Genomic DNA, 18,218 nt, shown 5'->3' on the forward strand with positions numbered 1-18,218 from the left:
CCACCAGGGGAATACAGACAATACATTATATACTGAACAAAAATATAAACGCAACATGCAACAATTTCAAAGATTTTACTGAGTTACGGTTCATATAAGGAAATCAGTCAATTGAAATAAATTAATTAGGCCCCTCTATGGATTTCACAAGAACTGGGACTTTTTCAGCTTCCAGGAATTGTGAGCAGATCCTTGTGACATGGGACCGTGCATTATAATGCTGAAACATGAGGTGATGGCGGCGGATGAATGGCACGACAATGGTCCTCAGGATCTCATCAAAGATATCTCTGTGCATTCATGCCATCAATAAAATGCAATTGTGTTCATTGCTCGTAGCTTACGACACGCATGTGGTCTGCGGTTGTGAGGCCGGTTGGATGTACTGCCAAATTCTCTAAAATAACGTTGGAGGCAGCTTATGGTAGAGAAATGAACATTAAATTCCATGGCAACAGCTCTGGTGGACATTCCTGCATGCCAATTGCACTGCTCCCTCAAAACTTGAGACATCTGTGGCATTGTGTTGTGTGACAAAACTGCACATTTTGGAGTGGCCTTTTATTGTCCCCAGCACAAGGTGCACCTGTGTAATGATCATGCTGTTAAATCAGCTTTTTGATATGCCACACCTGTCAGGTGGATGGATTATTTTGGCAAAGGAGAAATGCTCACTAACAGGGATGTAAACAAAATTGTGCACAAAATTTCAGCTCATGAAACATGTGACCAACACTTTACATTCAGTGTAAAAAGTACAAACATTCAGAGTTTTGATTGCTTTTTTGTTATGAGAAATTGTATTTATATATTTTTCAATTTCACTGTCAAAAATAATAAACAGAGGTTTTAGATTCATAAATGTACATTTATAAATATGGAACTTAGCTAAAAGACCGCTTACTGGTTGCTAAGGTACCGCCTACAAAATGCTAATTATACGTGTCACCCACATCCCCACAAAGCTCTCTGGGAAAGAGAGTCCACTCGCTAAATAATTCAAGCCTGTTCTCTTTGCTGTGAACAAGATGCCGGCCGTCCATAAATTGCTTTTAGAGGAGGCTTTGCAGGACAGTCCTCAGGTAGGTCTATACTATTTTCATGTTATGTGCTGTTATTGAGAGGAAAGGTCTTGTAGGAGATGCCACATTGGCCAGTCCAGCTCCACTGTTGTAGGCTATTTACTCTGCTCGACGATGAATGACAGCTTTGAATTGCCTCATTGTTATAGGAATGTAGCCTATTCCACTCATTGGCTATGTATCCGATACAAAGTTGATACAATGTGTCACAAGTCGTAATTGTTATCAGGAACAAATGCCGCCTCATATTTGCATATTGCTCGAGATTCGAGAAGGGATTTCCCTGTCTAGTCTTGAGCGGTGTCGTGATGAGTCGCGCATCGCCCCATAAGTAGTTCGGCTGTTGATAAATTATGCGTCAAAACATCGATTCGTTGTTTATTGTGACAGTCTCAGTCTTCTTTGGACGATAATGGGGTGCGATTGACATGGATGATTTGTTTGACAAAATAAGTGTTCATAGCTGTTGGTTTTGAAAAGACCCCGATTTGGGCCTATTTTACGGGCTGTGGGAGGGGGTTTTGAGTATTAGAATCCTAATAACTTTTTTTAAGGCACTGAGTAAACCTAATTGTCCTCAATAGCTTTGGTGGTGTGGAAATGTAATCCAGTTAATCGGTTTAGTTTACTGTTATTAAGTCTTAATAACACTATCTTAATAACGCTAACTGTAATACTACTTAATATCAGTTAGGCTAAGAGTCTTCATGATATCGTCCACTTGCAGACACAACCAAATGTAGGCTACATTTCTTTAGGCGAGGCTACTTCACTGGCACTTATGCTACAATAGGCTGTGTCAGAAAAATCTAGCATACATGAATTCACATTATTTTGTCATCTTCAATATATATGTAGCTTATGGCTGGCTCCTCTGAGTTTGATTAAATTCAACATATTCCTGGGGTTGATGTCTTGCTCTGCATAGTTCAGCATAGTTCTTCCTCTTCAAATCAAGGAATCCATTTGAGTGAGTCACATTTCAAGACGCAAATCTGAATTACATTTTCAATCGCCACAGTAATGCATCTGCTATGCCTACAAATGGTGTGTAAATATGAACCTATACACAAGATAAGGCTGTGTGCCTCTTTGCTGCACCAATACCAGCTTAGGGACAGATCGAAATGTACTGGGTGGAGGGGCTGGTCCAACTCAAGGTGTCATAAAAAAAAGCACCCCCCCTCCCCAAAGTAAAACATATTTTCACATGACCCTCCCCTTGTACTGTACAATAAATTGAACACCCCCTTCAAATAATTACGACCACAAATAACAATAACTGTAGCGACCCTGTGTTTATAAACGTGGATATCGACTTTGCCACTTCATCATGCTTTTGTGGCACAGCCGATGCCACGCAGGGCTATGGGCCAGAAGGTTGAGGGTTCGCCGACCACCACAGACAAGGTCACTCTCCCTGCCTGTTTCAATACACTACGATCAGAGCCGGCTGCAGACAATGATCAGCTGTGGGGAAATTAGATTTTCAACATTTTGATGCCATATTTATAATTATATAAAATATAGGCAACACATTTTCCACCAAGAGGTTTCTGTGCCAATGCACTACACAACTAATAAACAAAGCATACTGACTTTGGGCACTTCAAGGTCACCAAGAACACAGTGGCCTCCATCATTCTTAAATGGAAGAAGTTTGGAACAAAGACTCTTCCTAGAGCTGGCCGCCTGGCTAAACTGAGCAATCGGGGACAAAGGGCCTTGGTCAGGGAGGTGACCAAGAACCCGATGGTTACTCTGACAGTGCTCCAGAGTTCCTCTGTGGAGATGGGAGAACCTTCCAGAAGGACAACCATCGCTGCAGCACTCCACCAATCAGGCCTTTATGGTAGAGTGGCCAGGTGAAAGCCACTCCTCAGTAAAAGGCACATGACAGCCCGCTTGGAGTTTGCCAAAAGGCACCTAAAGACTCTCAGACCATGAGAAACAAGATTCTCTGGTCTGAAGAAACCAAGATTGAACTCTTTGGCCTGAATGCCAAGCGTCACATCTGGAGGAAACCTGTCCCTACTGTGAAGCATGGTGGTGGCAGCATCATGCTGTAGGGATGTTTTTCAGCGGCAGGGACTGGGAGACTAGTCAGGATCGAGGCAAAGATGAACAGAGCAAAGTACAGAGAGATCCTTGATGAAAACCTGCTCCAGAGTGCTCAGGACTTCAGACTGGGGTGAAGGTTCACCTTTCACCTTGTAGCGTCATACCCAAGAATACTCAATGCTGTAATCACTGCCAAAGGTGCTTCAACAAAGTACTGAGTAAAGGGTCTGAATACTTATGCAAATGTGATATTTCCGTTTTTTATGTTGAATAAATTAACAAAAATGTATAAAAACCTGTTTTTGCTTTGTCATTATACGGTATTGTGTGTAGATTGATGAGGGAAAAAAAACAATTTAATCAATTTTAGAACAAGGCTGTAATGTAACAAAATGTGGAAAAAGTCAAGGGGTCTGAATACTTTCCGAAGGCACTTTGTGTGTATATATATATATATATATATATATATATACCAGCCAAAAGTTTGGACACCTACTCATTCCAGGGTTTTTCTTTATTTTTACTATTTTCTACATTGTAGAATAATAGTGAAGACATCAAAACAATGAAATAACACATATGGAATCATGTAGTAACCAAAAAAAGTGTTAAACAAATCTAAATATATTTTATATTTGAGATTATTCGTAATAGCCACCCTTTGCCTTGATGACAGCTTTGCACACGCTTGGCATTCTCTCAACTAGCTTCATGAGGCAGTCACCTGGAATGCATTTCAATTAACAGGTGTGCCTTGTTAAAAGTAAATTTGTGGAATTTCTTTCCTTCTTAATGTGTTTGAGCAAATCAGTTGTGTTGTGACAAGGTAGGGGTGGTATACAGAAGATAGCCTTATAGGGAAAATACAAGCAGAAGAGCGAATGTAAACCAGGGAAAAAACGCACTACATTCCCCTGTGCCCCCAAAAAACCACACAACCCTCCCCTGTGCCCCCAAAAAACCACACAACCCTCCCCTGTGCCCCCAAAAAACCACACAACCCTCCCCAAAGCAAAATGTTTGACTATCCTCCCGTATTTTGGACCACCCCTCCCCCTTTACATTTCGATCTGTCCCTTACCACACCACACCTTTCTCGAGACAATTACAGGTGAAAAACAGATTAATTACAGGTGAACAAGCAGGCTAAAGGTCATAAAAGCCCCATAATTAGGACTAAGTCAGCATCTGTCTGTCTGTTTGTCTGTCTGCCTGCCTGTTGATCCTATTGTCCGTCTCAGTCTCCCTGGCTGTCACTGATCATATATTTCAGTATGTCCCTCTCTGTCTGCTTCACAGACTCGCTCTTTGCTCAGTGTGTTTGAGGAAGATGCGGGAACACTCACAGACTACACCAACCAGCTGCTTCAGTCTATGCAGAGGGTGTATGGAGCCCAGGTAACACACACACAGTCACGCACACAAACAAAAGCCTGTGTCCGATCCAATTAGAAGAGTCATTGATTTTTTTATGAGAGCATACAATAACTTAGTTTGCATGATGTGTGCCGTTTCTGAGAGTTAGTTTCCTGTAAGAGGGGTCATCCAGGGGATAAACCGCTAATAACATCACTTCCTGTGTTCGTCAGAGTGAGATGGGATTGGCTACAGAACAGCTGTCCAGACAGCTACTGGAATATGAGAAGCAAGTAAGTATTTTCTTACTGAGAATATTGGGCAACACTCATGCACTTAACTGCAGTGTTTTGTGATGCACCTGCTGCCTAACATTATTTCAGAAAGCACAAAACTCAGCATTCTACCATTGGATTTATAAGCATTTTGGCCCTTTTACAGGAGAAGGCAACATGCCAGCACTTTGATGAAAATTGTGTATTTTTAACGTAATAGCCTCAAGTGTATTACTCTTTGGAATGTGCTAGAGGAAGTGCTTTTTGGAATGTTTAAGTCATCTATTTTTTCCTCCAGAATTTTGCCCTTGGTAAAGGTGATGAGGAGGTGATCAGCACACTGCAGCAATTTGCTAAAACTGTGGGGGAGGTGAGGCTCATGCATCAGTGTGCGTGTGTTTGTGTTACTGTGTTTGTGTGCAAATAGGGGATGTATTGCATGTATATGGGGGTGCAACAGTCTTGGAATCTATGGAGGTAAAAAGAGAACAAAAATGTGATATACCAAAAATCCCCTGTCACATTTGTATACATTGGGAGTTGAATAATAGGTTTCCCCTTATCATTACAATGAACACATTTAATCATTGGAGCTTTCATAAGTTCTCTGTAGAGGCTATGGGGCGCAGGCTGCTAGGATGAGAGAGGTAGACAGGTGGAGGTGGAGCCAGGTAGAGAATCACTCTGGCTGGCCTGGAGGTGTAGTCTAGTGGTGGGAGTGTTTGGACAGATGGACTGAGCAGCAGGGGTCTGTGGGCCTCGCTAGCCTGTGGTGGAGTGGCATTAGAGTAGCCACAAACAAATGAGGTCATTGTTTGCCCTTCTAGCCCAACAACTCTGGCCTAGAGCATGCATCCATCTCCCTGCAGGTTATACCTAATCCTGCTCTGACCTTTGTTCCATAGTCCACAATAAACTGAAGAGGTCTTAGGTTTTCCACAGTGTTTACTTGATAGATGATTTAGCACTTATCTGAATTTGGCTTCTTTAAATATCACTCACATTAATTAATCTGTTAGTAACTAAATGCACCAACCAGTCCAAGTCGAGGATAACTGCATAGGGTATTATGCTTAATATTGATAACAAATTACAGGATTAAATTAATCTGCAGACCAAGAAAATGCGTTTTGGATGGCTCTCAAATTGCAGAATGGGGATAGATCCGAATCCGAATCAGAATGTGATAATCAGTTATTTTAATTGCTTTTGAACTCACTTTTGAACCACAATCAATCAACCCCTGCTGTTTTCAGGGATTACGGGAGAGCCAAGGATGCCTCTGGGTAATTTAGTTTTGTTGTAAGGCTGAGTGTGTCTGTCTCTGTTCTCTGTGCTCCCCAGCTGAACACACTACACTCAGAGCTGGCCACTCAGATGGCTGACAGAATGATTTTTCCCATGATCCAGTTCAGAGAGAAGGACCTTACAGGTAGACACAATTTACAAACACCTGCTTATCAGCCCGTTGCTTTCACACATTTTGAATACAATTTGCATGTGTTTGATTCTGACATTTTGCTTTGTCACGGTTTTTGACACATTGAATCTGTATTTGATTTCTCAGAGATAAGCACATTAAGAGAAGTATTTGGCATCGCCTGTGATGGTATGTATGTTGTAACATTTGATACCATTTTGTTTTGTTTTGTTATAACACAGCAGCTGATCATCAGACTCATGTCCACTCCTTCCCCCTCACAGAGCACGAGGCTGCCATGGTCAAGTACAGCAGACTGCCCAAGAAGAAGGAGAATGAGAAGGTAGTGATGGGGACTGATGTGTACTAGCCAAACCTCTAACAGTACAACAATGCACTAGAAGTGTCTGTAGGCTGTAGGCCTGGATGAGCTCTTTAAGGTCAGGGCCCTCAGCAAGGCTCACAAAATCATTTTAGACCCAAGCCACCCCCTGTACCTGGACTTTGAACTACTCCCCTCTTTGAACTACTCCCCTCTGGGTGCAGGTATAGGGCACCCCTCGGTAGGAAAAACAGAACTAGATAATAATTTGTGCCAGGTGTGATATCCCCCCTAAACAGCTTGGGCTAATGTTCCTATCGACCCAGTAAGGCCAGCAGGCTTCTCTTTTATTGGTATGTAACTGTTATGAATGTTTCATTGTCAATTTGTTTTCTACTGTATTTAAATGCCACTTTAAACGTGTACATGATACTGCAACAAAATGTCCCCATGGGGACAATAAAGTCAGTAAAGTAAAGCTGGTACTATTAGATGACATCATGTGCTACTGTATAACTGTCTCATAATAGTTGAGAGGTCATGACATACTTAAGTTTAGAGGTCATGTTGCTCTATTTAGCTCTCCCACTGATTAACTGGGTATTTGGGTTATTAATTACTTGCGTTAGTGTGTGTGTATGCGTGCGTGTGAGCGCATATAATTGTGTGTGTGTCTCACGAACTACTGTGTTGTGGTGCAGGTGAAGGCAGAGTTGGTGGGGGAGGTGGCCTACTCCAGGAGGAAGCAGCACCAGGCCTCCATGCAGTATTACTGTGCCCTCAACACCCTGCAGTACCGCAAGAGAGTAGCCATGCTGGAGCCCATGCTAGGATACACTCAGGCCCAGGTACAATCACCATAGCCTATATCACACACCCAAACCCCTACTACAGGTATGACTGTAAGTCGCTTTGGATAAAAGCGTCTGCTAAGTGGCATATTATATTATTATTATATTATAGTAAACCAGTCGTTAAACCAATATCAACACACTCTTTACTCCTACCGCAAGTCAGCTATGTAAATAAACCAGGATACCACACATTGCTGTGGTCCCACAGCAAGTCAGAACTGGAGAAGCAATGAATGCACAGATGTCTTCTCTCTTTGTGTCCCTCTCAGATCCACTTCTATAAGAAAGGCATGGATCTAGTCTCGAAGAAAATGGACAGCTTCCTGGTGTCAGTGTCCAGCATGACACAAAGTATCCAGGCTCAGTTGGACTCGGAGGCTGAGGCCATGCGTCTGACCCAGAGAGAGCTGCTCTCCATGGAGGATACGGTGTACATGCCCGACCGCGACCCCGTCCCTGTCAACCGCACGCTTATACAGAAGGCAGGCTACCTCAATATCAGGAAGTAAGGATAACTTTGATTTCATTAATTGATTCAAGGGTGTTTGCTTAAATTTGGTCTACCGTTATATGATGTCTGTCTTCTCCTTGTTTGATGGTTTCAGGTCTTTCATAGTGTTGAGTTGGTATCAAGCATGACATTCTGGTGTCTACAGGTCTCGTTTTTATTCCCTATCAAAGGAAACTTTAGTTGCACCTGTTTTAATCCATTAAACTCCAATAAAAATGTGTCTCAAAGTTACACTCGTTGTTCTTCAGAGAAAACAATTTGTTTGTCAACCCTGGCTGTCAGCTACAATTATAGTTAAATATAAGAAAGTAGAATTGAGGTAGAATTGCAGAACCAACATTGTGCTTTAGTAAAGGCAGGCAGGGAGGCAGGCAGGTAGCCTAGAGGTTAAGAGCATTGGATCAGTAGCCGTAAAGGTTGCTGGTTCAAATCCTGAGCCGACTAGGTGAAAAATCTGTCAATGTGCCCTTGAGCAAGGCACTTACCCCTAATTGCTCTGGATAAGAGCATCTGTTAAATGACTCAAATGTCAGATGCAGTCTTTTCCTCCTATACATCGCCAGAAAACGCTTGTTTTCGTTAATGACTAATGAATACGGTCCTGTCCTGCTTTCCCCCACAGTAAGACGGGCCTGGTGACCACAGCCTGGGACCGCCTTTACTTCTTTACCCAGGGAGGGAACCTAATGTGCCAGCCGCGAGGGGCTGTGGCAGGGGGCATGGTGCTGGACCTAGATAACAGCTCCGTCATGGCCGTAGAGTGCGAGGACAGACGCTACTGTTTTCAGATCACCTCCCCCTCCGGTAAAACGTACGCTAAACCTTCACTAAACCTCCCCAAGACCATCGTCCAACACAGAGTTGTGAGAATAAGTTTTATTGGCCTACAAACAATGATGTGCTTTAAGTGTGTTCTTGTGATGTTGCAGGTCAATGATTCTACAAGCAGAGAGCAAAAAGGAATATGAGGAGGTATGTATCATATCAGTCAAACCTTTTGTACCCGTTTGTTTTATAGGCTTCTTCCATCCATGTGTTAAAAGCCATTGCTACATATTCATTCATGCAAGTTTTTCTGGCCTGCTTGTCACAAGCTGCATTAGGGGAGCTATTTGAACTCTCTGATGTTTGTTGAGATATGGCCGTCTAATACGGCCAATACTAGTCTAATATTAACCTCTGTTTCTTCTCCCCAGTGGATTTGCACTTTGAACAACATTTCCCGACAGATCTACCTGACTGACAACCCTGAGGTAAAGTATATATTATATACCACCTCTAGTTGGTTATAACGATACCTATCAACTAAAATAAAGTAGTGGTAAATCAGTAATTTTTCCTAGCACTTAAAAGCAGTTGTGATGAATAATCAATACTACAGATGTAGGATCTTCATTTGATCACCCTGTTGCAGGAGCGCTTTCCTGCAATGCAGGACATTTTAAACTTGTAGTGTATTTGAGGTTTAAAAAGGCTTTTGAAGTTTGTTAATTCCACTTTAAAATGTTAGACTTGATTTTCCCTTACAAAAAAAATGTGCCAACCCCTACAAAAATGTCCATTAATTATAATCCACATAATAATTCACATTTCCTGTTGCTACAGGATTATGTTCCTGCTGTAGCAAACTGGCTCAAATTATGATCTTACATCTGTATGTTGTAATAAGGCGAAGACACACCCTTTGTTTTTACACCAAGCCCATTCTATCTGAGTAGCAGCAGGGCACTGTGATTTCTGTGGGCACAGTGATCGACTGATAGAGAACAGGATGTTTCCAGCTCCAGAGTCCGGTCCGGTCTGTTTTAAGCACATTTCCTGATTGTTTTAGAGATGATCGCTCCCATGAGATATGTCTGAACTGTGATCTAGTGTTTTATGACACAGACCTAGTCTTATCTAGTGACCCTGAGGAGTCCACATTATCAGAGGCTGCTACTTCCACCCAGTTGAACTTCCACCCATTCCCCCGGTACATAGCAACACAGACTGAGACAATCTATCTATACTGTGTATGTGTATGCATGCATGCTTGTGTGTGCATGTGTGTGCTTGCACCAGTGGGTTCTGCGTATTTGGATGTGTGCTTTGCATCGTCTGTTCTGTTGCTTCCTCTCTGCCCTCATGGCTCCCTAATGCCCCTCAGTAATTTGTTTATTCCAAACGTAATTAGAAGCATTCTAAATCTGGCACAAATCAGACCAGGAAGCATGATGCAAACAACTGGTGGGTCAGTGTAGGGTCAAGTACTGCATCCAATGGATACTTTTGATAGGCCTATATGGTGTACATAGCCTGTTATGTATTATGTATGTCTTATTTATATACAGTACCAGTCAAAAGTTTGGACACACTTACTCATTCAAGGTTTTTTCTTTATTTTTCTATTTTCTACATTAAAATAACACACATGGACTCATGTAGTAACCAAAAAAGTGTTAAACAAATCAAAATACATTTTATATTTTATATTCTTCAAAGTAGCTTCCCTTTGCCTTGATGACATCTTTGCACACTCTTGGCATTCTCTCAACCAGCTTCACTTGGAATGCTTTTCCAACAGTCTTGAAGGAGTTCCCACATATGCTGAGCACTTGTTGGCTGCTTTTCCTTCACTCTGCGGTCCAACTCATCCCAAACCATCTCAATTGTGTTAAGGTCGGGTGATTGTGGAGGCCAGGTCATCTGATGCAGCACTCCATCACTCTCCTTCTTGGTCAAATAGCCCTTACACAGCCTGGAGGTGTGTTGGGTCATTGTCCTGTTGAAAAGACAATGATTGTCCCACTAAGCCCAAACCAGATGGGATGGCGTACTGCTGCAGAATGCTGTGGTAGCCATGCTGGTTAAGTGTGCCTTGAATTCTAAATAAATCACTGATAGTGTCACCAGCAAAGCACCCCCACACCATCACACCTCCTCCTCCATGCTTCACAGTGGTGTATACCCCACCACCTTGTCACAACACAACTGATTGGTTCAAACGCATTAAGAAGGAAATTCCACAAATTAACTTTTACCAAGGCACAACTGTTAATTGAAATGCATTCCATGTGACTACCTCATGAAGCTGGTTGAGAGAAAGCCAAGGCAAAGGGTGTGTGGTGAGTGATTTTGAAGGAGTCAGGCGCAGGAGGGTAAATCACAGAATAAAGGGTTCATTCCGAAAACACAGCGGTACGCAGCAATGCGTCAAACACTCCAGTGCGGAAATCAGGCGCACTGGGAAACAACAAGGCACACGGGTGAAATATCCCGGCTAAACAAAATACAAGGAGCTCCACCGAGCTAAACTAACCTCCACAATAAACAATCACACACAAAGACAAGGGGGCAGAGGGAACACTTATACAGGTACTGATGAGGGGATATGAACCAGGTGTGTGTAATAAACTAGACAAAACAAATGGAATGATGAGATGAGGAGCGACAGTGGCTAGAAGGCCAGTGACGACGAACGCCGAAGCCTGCACGAACAAGGAGAGGAGGCAGCTTCGGAGGAAGTCGTGACAGGGTGGCTATTTGAATCATCTCAAATATAAAATATAGTTTGATTTGTTTAACACTTTTTTGGTTACTACATGATTCCATATGTGTTATTTCATAGTTTTGATGTCTTCACTATTATTCTACAATATAAAAAATAGTAAAAATATAGAAAAACCCTTGAATGAGTAGGTGTGTCCAAACTTTTGACTGGTAGTGTATATATATATATATATATATATATACCAAACATTAGGATCACCTTCCTAATATTGAGTGGCATGGACTCTACAAGGTGTTGAAAGCGTTCCACAGGGATGCTGGCCCATGTTGACGGCAATGCTTCCACAGTGGTGTCAATTTGACTGGATGACCTTAGGGTGGTGGACCATTCTTGATACACACAGGAAACTGTTGAGTGTGAAAAACCCAGCAGCGTTGCAGTTCTTGACGCAAACCTGTGCCCCTGTCACCTACTACCATACCCCGTTCAAAGGCACTTAAATATTTTGTCACGCCCATTCACCCTCTGAATGGCACACATACACAATCCATGTCTCAATTGTCTCAAGGCTTAAAATCCTTCTTTAACCTGTCTCCTCCCCTTCATCTACACTGATTTAAGTGGATTTAACAAGTGCCATCAATAAGGGATCATAGCTTTCACCTGGTCAGTCTATGTCATGGAAAGAGCAGGTGTTCTTAATGTTTTGTTTATTCAGTGTATTTGATCACAGACATCTGCCATGCCTGCCTCAACCTATAATGTTCTCAATAGAATTAGCCAAACTACGCCCTCTTGTGGCACCATGTGTTACTCACAGAGCATAACATTAGGACTGTTATCATTATTACAGTGTAATGAGAGAAGCTGCACCCTGTTCCCCTCTTTAGGCGGTGGCCATCAGACTGAACCAGACAGCCATCCAGGCGGTCACTCCCATCACCAGCTTTGAGAAGAGAGGAGAGGGCTCGCCCAACCCAGACAGGTTAGCCTCTCATGCAGAGGAAACACCTTGCTTTTCCTGGAAAATAAAGAGTATCTGCATGTGTTATTTCAGGAATTCTGATAGTACACTCATCATACTTTTTGTATCTCTTTTTCACTCACTCCGTCTCTCTCGTCCTCCCTCCCTCTCTCTGCAGGGCTAAGCCAGGTGGGGTGCAGTCCTCTAGCAGTGCGTCCCAGAAGAGCTCCAGTGCTCCAGAGCCAGAGGACCTTATAGTTCCAGGGACACCCATCCAGTTTGACATCATGCTGCCTGCCTCGGAGTTCCAGGACCAGAACAGGGTCGGAGGGAGGTAAAACCGACGCCACAGGAACTGCTGTGTCAGAACCATTTCCTGTTCGCTGATTTGTACAATAATAGCGCTACTAGGTTGAATTGTGTGCGTTTCCATCCTGACAGGCGTACAAACCCTTTTGGAGAAACAGATGATGACTGCTCCCCTGAAAGCGATGGTAGGAGTGTCTCCAATCCAGTTTTCATTTGTGCTCTACTCTTGTGCACTACATATCCCCTGATCCTCTGTCTCCTGATGTGTGTGCGTGTCTGCAGACTCCCTGCTGCAGCAGGTGTTTGCGGTGCGGTTCCTGGGCTCCATGGCAGTGTGTTCGGGACAAACCCAGGAAGTGATCTATGAGGCTATGAGACAGGTGCTGGCGGCCCGAGCCATCCACAACATCTTCAGAACCACAGAGTCCCATCTCATGGTCACCAGCAGCTGTCTCAGGTACAATTACAGGCCAGACAGGAGGCCCATGAAAGTGCCTAGGGAGTTTAACCTTGCCACTATGCTTCGGCTCTGCTTGCAATGTTGACAAATTGTGTTTTCTTCACGACAGGTTGATTGACCCCCGGACACAAGTCACAAGAATCAGTGTAAGTTCCATGAAAATCTTACTTAGTTGACTCTGATCACAGGAGGTTGGTGGCACCTTAATTGGGGAGGACAGGCTCGTGGTAATGGCATGAGTGGAATCAGTGGAATGGTATCAAACACATGGTTTGATGCCATTCCATTCTCTCTGTTCCAGCCATTATAATGAGCCATTCTCCACAGCAGCCTCCACTGACTCTGATAGTATACTGTAGTAATCTATGTAATGACTGTGTATTGTCTGTTACTTAGTGCTTCATTCCTGGTGATAGCAGTAGGTATTCAGTGTTAATGAATTCCTTCCTCCCCCTCAGTTCCAGCTACAGGAGGTGACCCAGTTTGCGGCCCACCAGGAGAACGGCAGGTTGATGGGCTTCGTCGTTGAGGGGCGAGACTGGAGCGAGGGGTCCGAGGAGGGAGAGCCCTCCTTTAGTGCGTTTGTCTTTGAGAGCAACACAGAGGGAGAGAAGGTAGGTATGATAAAACACATTAATGTGCTGCATTCATTATGTCAGTTTACTAGTCGTTTACTTGCCATGGGTTAGTCGGTTTCACAATGTAATTTGTGTCATATCTTTATTCACAGATATGTTACACGATAAGCTTGGGGAAGGATATTATTGAAGCAAAGAAGGTACGTTTTAAAATCTCAATTGTTGAATTCTCAATCTAACCCTATAATACATTCAATACTGTTTGGTATTTCTATGCATCTGAATCTCTGTCTCTGTGTGTGTGTGTATATAGGACCCGGAGGCTCTAGCCCAGCTGATGAAAAACATGCCTCTGACCAACGATGGCAAGTTCCTCCTGCTGGACAGCGAGACGAGTGACACGGCTAACGGAGGAGCACCGGATGAGGAGGAGTCTGAGGCCTAGCCATGCCTCACAGTACCAGGACCAGGGGAGAGAGTCAGAGGTTCCCCCACAAACGCCTCCTCACGTGGGGTTGAGATGTTCTCATGAGCCCTTCCCCTGGCTCTAGTCTGGTACATGTTGACCAGGAAAACCCGCTGGGTCTATATGGTGTATCTCTCACAAGACCACTGAAGTGATGTACAGGTACTTATACATAGGGACAATGTTTAGGTTGACTATTTTACCCCTTTATTTTCCCTGGTGGAATTAATATCCCCAGGGTGGATGGTCCCTTTCTCCAACATTAATAGGTTTACAATTCATAGCTTTGAGTTTAGTGGTTCTATTGTCTATGCTGCAGTATAGTATTGTGTAGAGATGGATGGCCATGACGACTTACATGTAGGTCTTGTCAGCAGCACTTCATATGACATTATACTGTACATATTTTATTCCTATGAGACAATACTGCACTTCCAAGGTTTCTATTTAATCAAAGGCTTGATGTCTGTAGCAGAATGCACTAACTTCAGATATTATCCGACAGCATTATGAAGTAAGGTTAAAGGACTGTCTGCCTTTGGTACTGAACCAAAACCGGATACAGAATATCTCCTGAATTGTTCCATTAACCAACCGCAAGTAAGCAGAATGCCTACCATTCACTACCATTCACCAATAGAGGAATGCTAAACTAAACAAGACTAAGGCCTAGATTCAATCAGATCAAGCGTTAACCGGCGAAAGCGGTGGAACTGCGTTGGATCCGTCAAATCGGTGAGTAGCTGCTCTTGCAATCATTTAGGGTGTTCGATTAATCTCGCCCGGGCGCCTGTAGGTGTGTTTTGCACCAGCTGAAAGTCTAATCTTCGATTTGGAGCCGGGCTGCCTCCAGGGCATGAGCCAGGTGCCCAATTCAAAGCCCACGGCAGTCTGCTCAAAACAAAAGTGACGTAGTTAAGCACGTGGAGTAATGAGTAGGATTCTGTGTTTTCACATGCAAAAGTGATTGCTTTTGATAAAAACGTTATCTGCCTTCACAATGAAAACTAGTTTGAAAATTCAAAAATTTTATGGAAAAGAGATGTATGTTTCTGGATGATGTACCATGCTGCTTTGACATGACAGAGCGGTGCAGATTACTGTTAGATTTGAGGAGGACGCTCCTCCCTCGCTGCTTTTGCGTGTTTACATCACGGGCCATAAACCGGTGCTCCGTGGCGCAACATAATCGAATCCGCCCATAGTCACGAAGCCACACCCACCCCACTCGGTTAGATGTTCAGAACAAGAAAGTGTAGGCTATATAGAAATAATTAGGCCCAAATTGAAAAAACAAACTAAATAATGAGGATTTCTATCATCCTAATCGAGGTGTAGATTACATCTCACATTCCAGTGTTCCAACTTGTAAACAAGGTTGCATGGGATTTATCTTAATGTGACTCCGTGCAGCCAATGGCAATGTCCGCTGTAGGTATAATGCCAGGAGCCGTGTCGACTAAAGCAGATCTGATTGAATAGAGCCTTAAGGTCTTGTATTCCTTTGTGTATATTCTCCATTTTAGCCCTGATAACCTGACATACTAAACGTCATGTATGCGCTGTTTCTGAATGGGAGATGTTTTTGTATTGTGGAATAATAATGACAATTGGTCAAAGCTTGACTTTGCGTGGACCGCATGGTTATTCAGTGTTGACCAAGGTGTTTGCTTGCATGCTGAGTTGACAACTTTAAAACAGCTTGTACAGGGTTTTGTCTGAGTGTTATTCTTAGTCTGTCATTATCAGGCCTAACTCAGTTTCCTCCTTTTCCCTCAAGGGCTCTCGTGACATTCTGTTTAAATGACTGTCTAGACAGAGACTGTTTTGCATTCCTGCATTGTTTACTCATTAAAACACGAAGGAGACCGTTGAGGGGCGAATCCTTACTTCCACTTAAGTCATTTTAACTTAGTCATGCATTGATGTCGATGGGAGACGAAGACGAAGTTAGGATTCAACCCTAGAGAGGATCCATCTTCTGTAATCTTCCTTAAGTGTCTGCCCTTCATATTGCTCAAACTCCCCTGTGCTCCTTCTGCTTCCTAAGTAAAATGCACTGTCAGGGAAAATATATACAAGCTATCTGGAAAATGTAAAAAATAAATAAAAATGCAAGTGCAATGCTCTCTTTTGCTGGAATTTCTCTTTTGTAAATTACCTTTGGTTGCATATGACAGTGTATCCCCTTCACATAACTTTACATTCATTGTTTGACCTATAGTTTTCTAAAAAAAATTAACATGCAATCTTTAATAAATATAAGTTACATTTTATTACTCCCTTTAAGTTAAAAAAAAAACATTTACATCACAAAATGAAGCATTTCTTTAATTGACATACAGGGCTTAGGAATGGGGTGGGCATGGGCGGAGGAGAGGCACCTGAGCTTTGGGTAGCGTTGTTACATTTGGCATCAGCATGTTAGGGGGGTTATAAGGTTGTCAGGAGGCATAATACTGTATGGTCAGGCACATTGAAGCTGTCAAACAGGTTGTCGAGGTACATTTAAAATGTAAATACAACTCATGTTGTTTCTTTAATACGGTATATTATTCATGCCACAAATATACAGTACCACATATTGCAATGGGTGTGGGGGGAGAAATTTGTACACATGTACATAATATTCAACGTATCATTTGTTTCTATACACATAAACATTAGGGCAATAAGACGCCTACAAGGCCTAGTCTGATTATCTACAACACACAGGCACACAGTGTTCTACACACGTACGTTCAGGAGTCTTTGTAGTAGTTGTTGAAGTTGATGCGTAGCAGGAAGTCCTCCAGGTGAGGCTGATATCCTCGGTTCACCAGCTTGGTCACCACTGAGGAGACACCAAAGAGAGATTTGATCCATTTGCCTGATTGGTTAAAGGACTAATTGACATGACACTTTTCAGAGAGGGGATGTAAGACAAATGGGACTAAAACATGAAGTTGCGAACCACCGCATTTAACCATGGCAGGGTGATTTGGAATATGGTTGAATACAAACAGTGCAGTTATGCCCTCCGTAAGGCAATCAAACAGGCAAAACGTCAGTACAGAGACAAAGTGGAGTCGCAATTCAATGGCTCAGACACAAGACGTATGTGGCAGGGACCAGCCACGTCGCAGACACCGATGTCTTGCTCCCAGACAAGCTAAACACCTTCTTCACCCGGTTTCAGGAGGACTGTGGGCTCTCGTTCTCTGTGGCAGATGTGAGTAAGACATTTAAGTGTGTTCACCCTCGCAAGGCTGCCGACCCAGACTGCATCCCTAGCCGCATCCTCAGAGCATGCGCAGACCAGCTGGCTGGAGTGTTTACGGACATATTCAATCTCTCCCTATTTTACATTTACATTTTAGTCATTTTAGCAGACGCTCTTATCCAGAGCGACTTACAGTTAGTGAGTGAATACATTTTTATTTTATTTTTTCATACTGGCCCCCCGTGGGAATCTAACCCACAACCCTGGCATTGCAAATGCCATGCTCTACCAACTGAGCTACATCCCTGCCGGCCATTCCCTCCCCTGTCCCTGACATCCTTGGAGAGCTCTTTGGTCTTGGCCATGGTGGAGAGTTTGGAATCTGATTGATTGATTGATTGCTTCTGTGGACAGGTGTCTTTTATACAGGTAACAAGCTGAGATTAGGAGCACTCCCTTTAGGAGCACACTCTTAAAGGGAGTGCTCCTAATCTCAGCTTGTTACCTGTATAAAAGACACCTGGGAGCCAGAAATCTTTCTGATTGAGAGGGGGTCAAATTATTACTTATTTCCCTCATTAAAATGCAAATCAATTTATAACATTTTTGACATGCGTTTTTCTGGATTTTGTTGTTGTTATTCTATCTCTCACTGTTCAAATAAACCTACCATTTAAATTATAGACTGATAATTTCTTTGTCAGTGGGCAAACGTACAAAATCAGTAGGGGATCAAATACTTTTCTCCCTCACTGTAGGTATTCCTCTTGTTCAGATGGGATAGGGCAATGCGATGGCGATTGCATCGTCTGTGGATCTATTGGGGTGGTATGCAAATTGAAGTGGGTCTAGGGTGTCAGGTAAGGTA

At 43.0% G+C, this 18,218-nt stretch overlaps 2 protein-coding genes across 2 annotated transcripts in view; one reads left to right on the forward strand and one right to left on the reverse strand.

The window, feature by feature from the left end:
* The first annotated feature begins 998 nt into the window (after window positions 1–998).
* appl2 (adaptor protein, phosphotyrosine interaction, PH domain and leucine zipper containing 2) lies at window positions 999–16,277 on the forward strand. Its single transcript, XM_084169127.1, has 20 exons — window positions 999–1,082; window positions 4,443–4,541; window positions 4,733–4,792; window positions 5,073–5,144; window positions 6,119–6,206; window positions 6,342–6,383; window positions 6,479–6,537; window positions 7,218–7,364; window positions 7,640–7,875; window positions 8,504–8,692; window positions 8,811–8,853; window positions 9,078–9,134; window positions 12,262–12,356; window positions 12,514–12,669; window positions 12,777–12,829; window positions 12,927–13,101; window positions 13,214–13,250; window positions 13,563–13,718; window positions 13,835–13,882; window positions 13,996–16,277. Exons 1-20 carry the CDS (start codon window positions 1,029–1,031, stop codon window positions 14,125–14,127), a joined length of 1,998 nt encoding a protein of 665 aa, XP_084025253.1. The 5' UTR covers window positions 999–1,028; the 3' UTR covers window positions 14,128–16,277.
* Window positions 16,278–16,403: 126 nt separating this feature from the next.
* Window positions 16,404–18,218, reverse strand: part of tubgcp6 (tubulin gamma complex component 6) — a 33,787-nt gene continuing 31,972 nt past the window's right edge. The window contains exon 24 of the mRNA XM_084168564.1: window positions 16,404–16,981. Coding sequence (XP_084024690.1) covers window positions 16,890–16,981 — 92 coding nt within the window. The 3' untranslated portion in view covers window positions 16,404–16,889. The remainder of the gene's footprint in view (window positions 16,982–18,218) is intronic.

Source organism: Coregonus lavaretus (genome assembly GCF_964263955.1).
Source record: "Coregonus lavaretus genome assembly, chromosome: 9".
In the NCBI taxonomy this organism is placed as follows: domain Eukaryota; kingdom Metazoa; phylum Chordata; class Actinopteri; order Salmoniformes; family Salmonidae; genus Coregonus; species Coregonus lavaretus.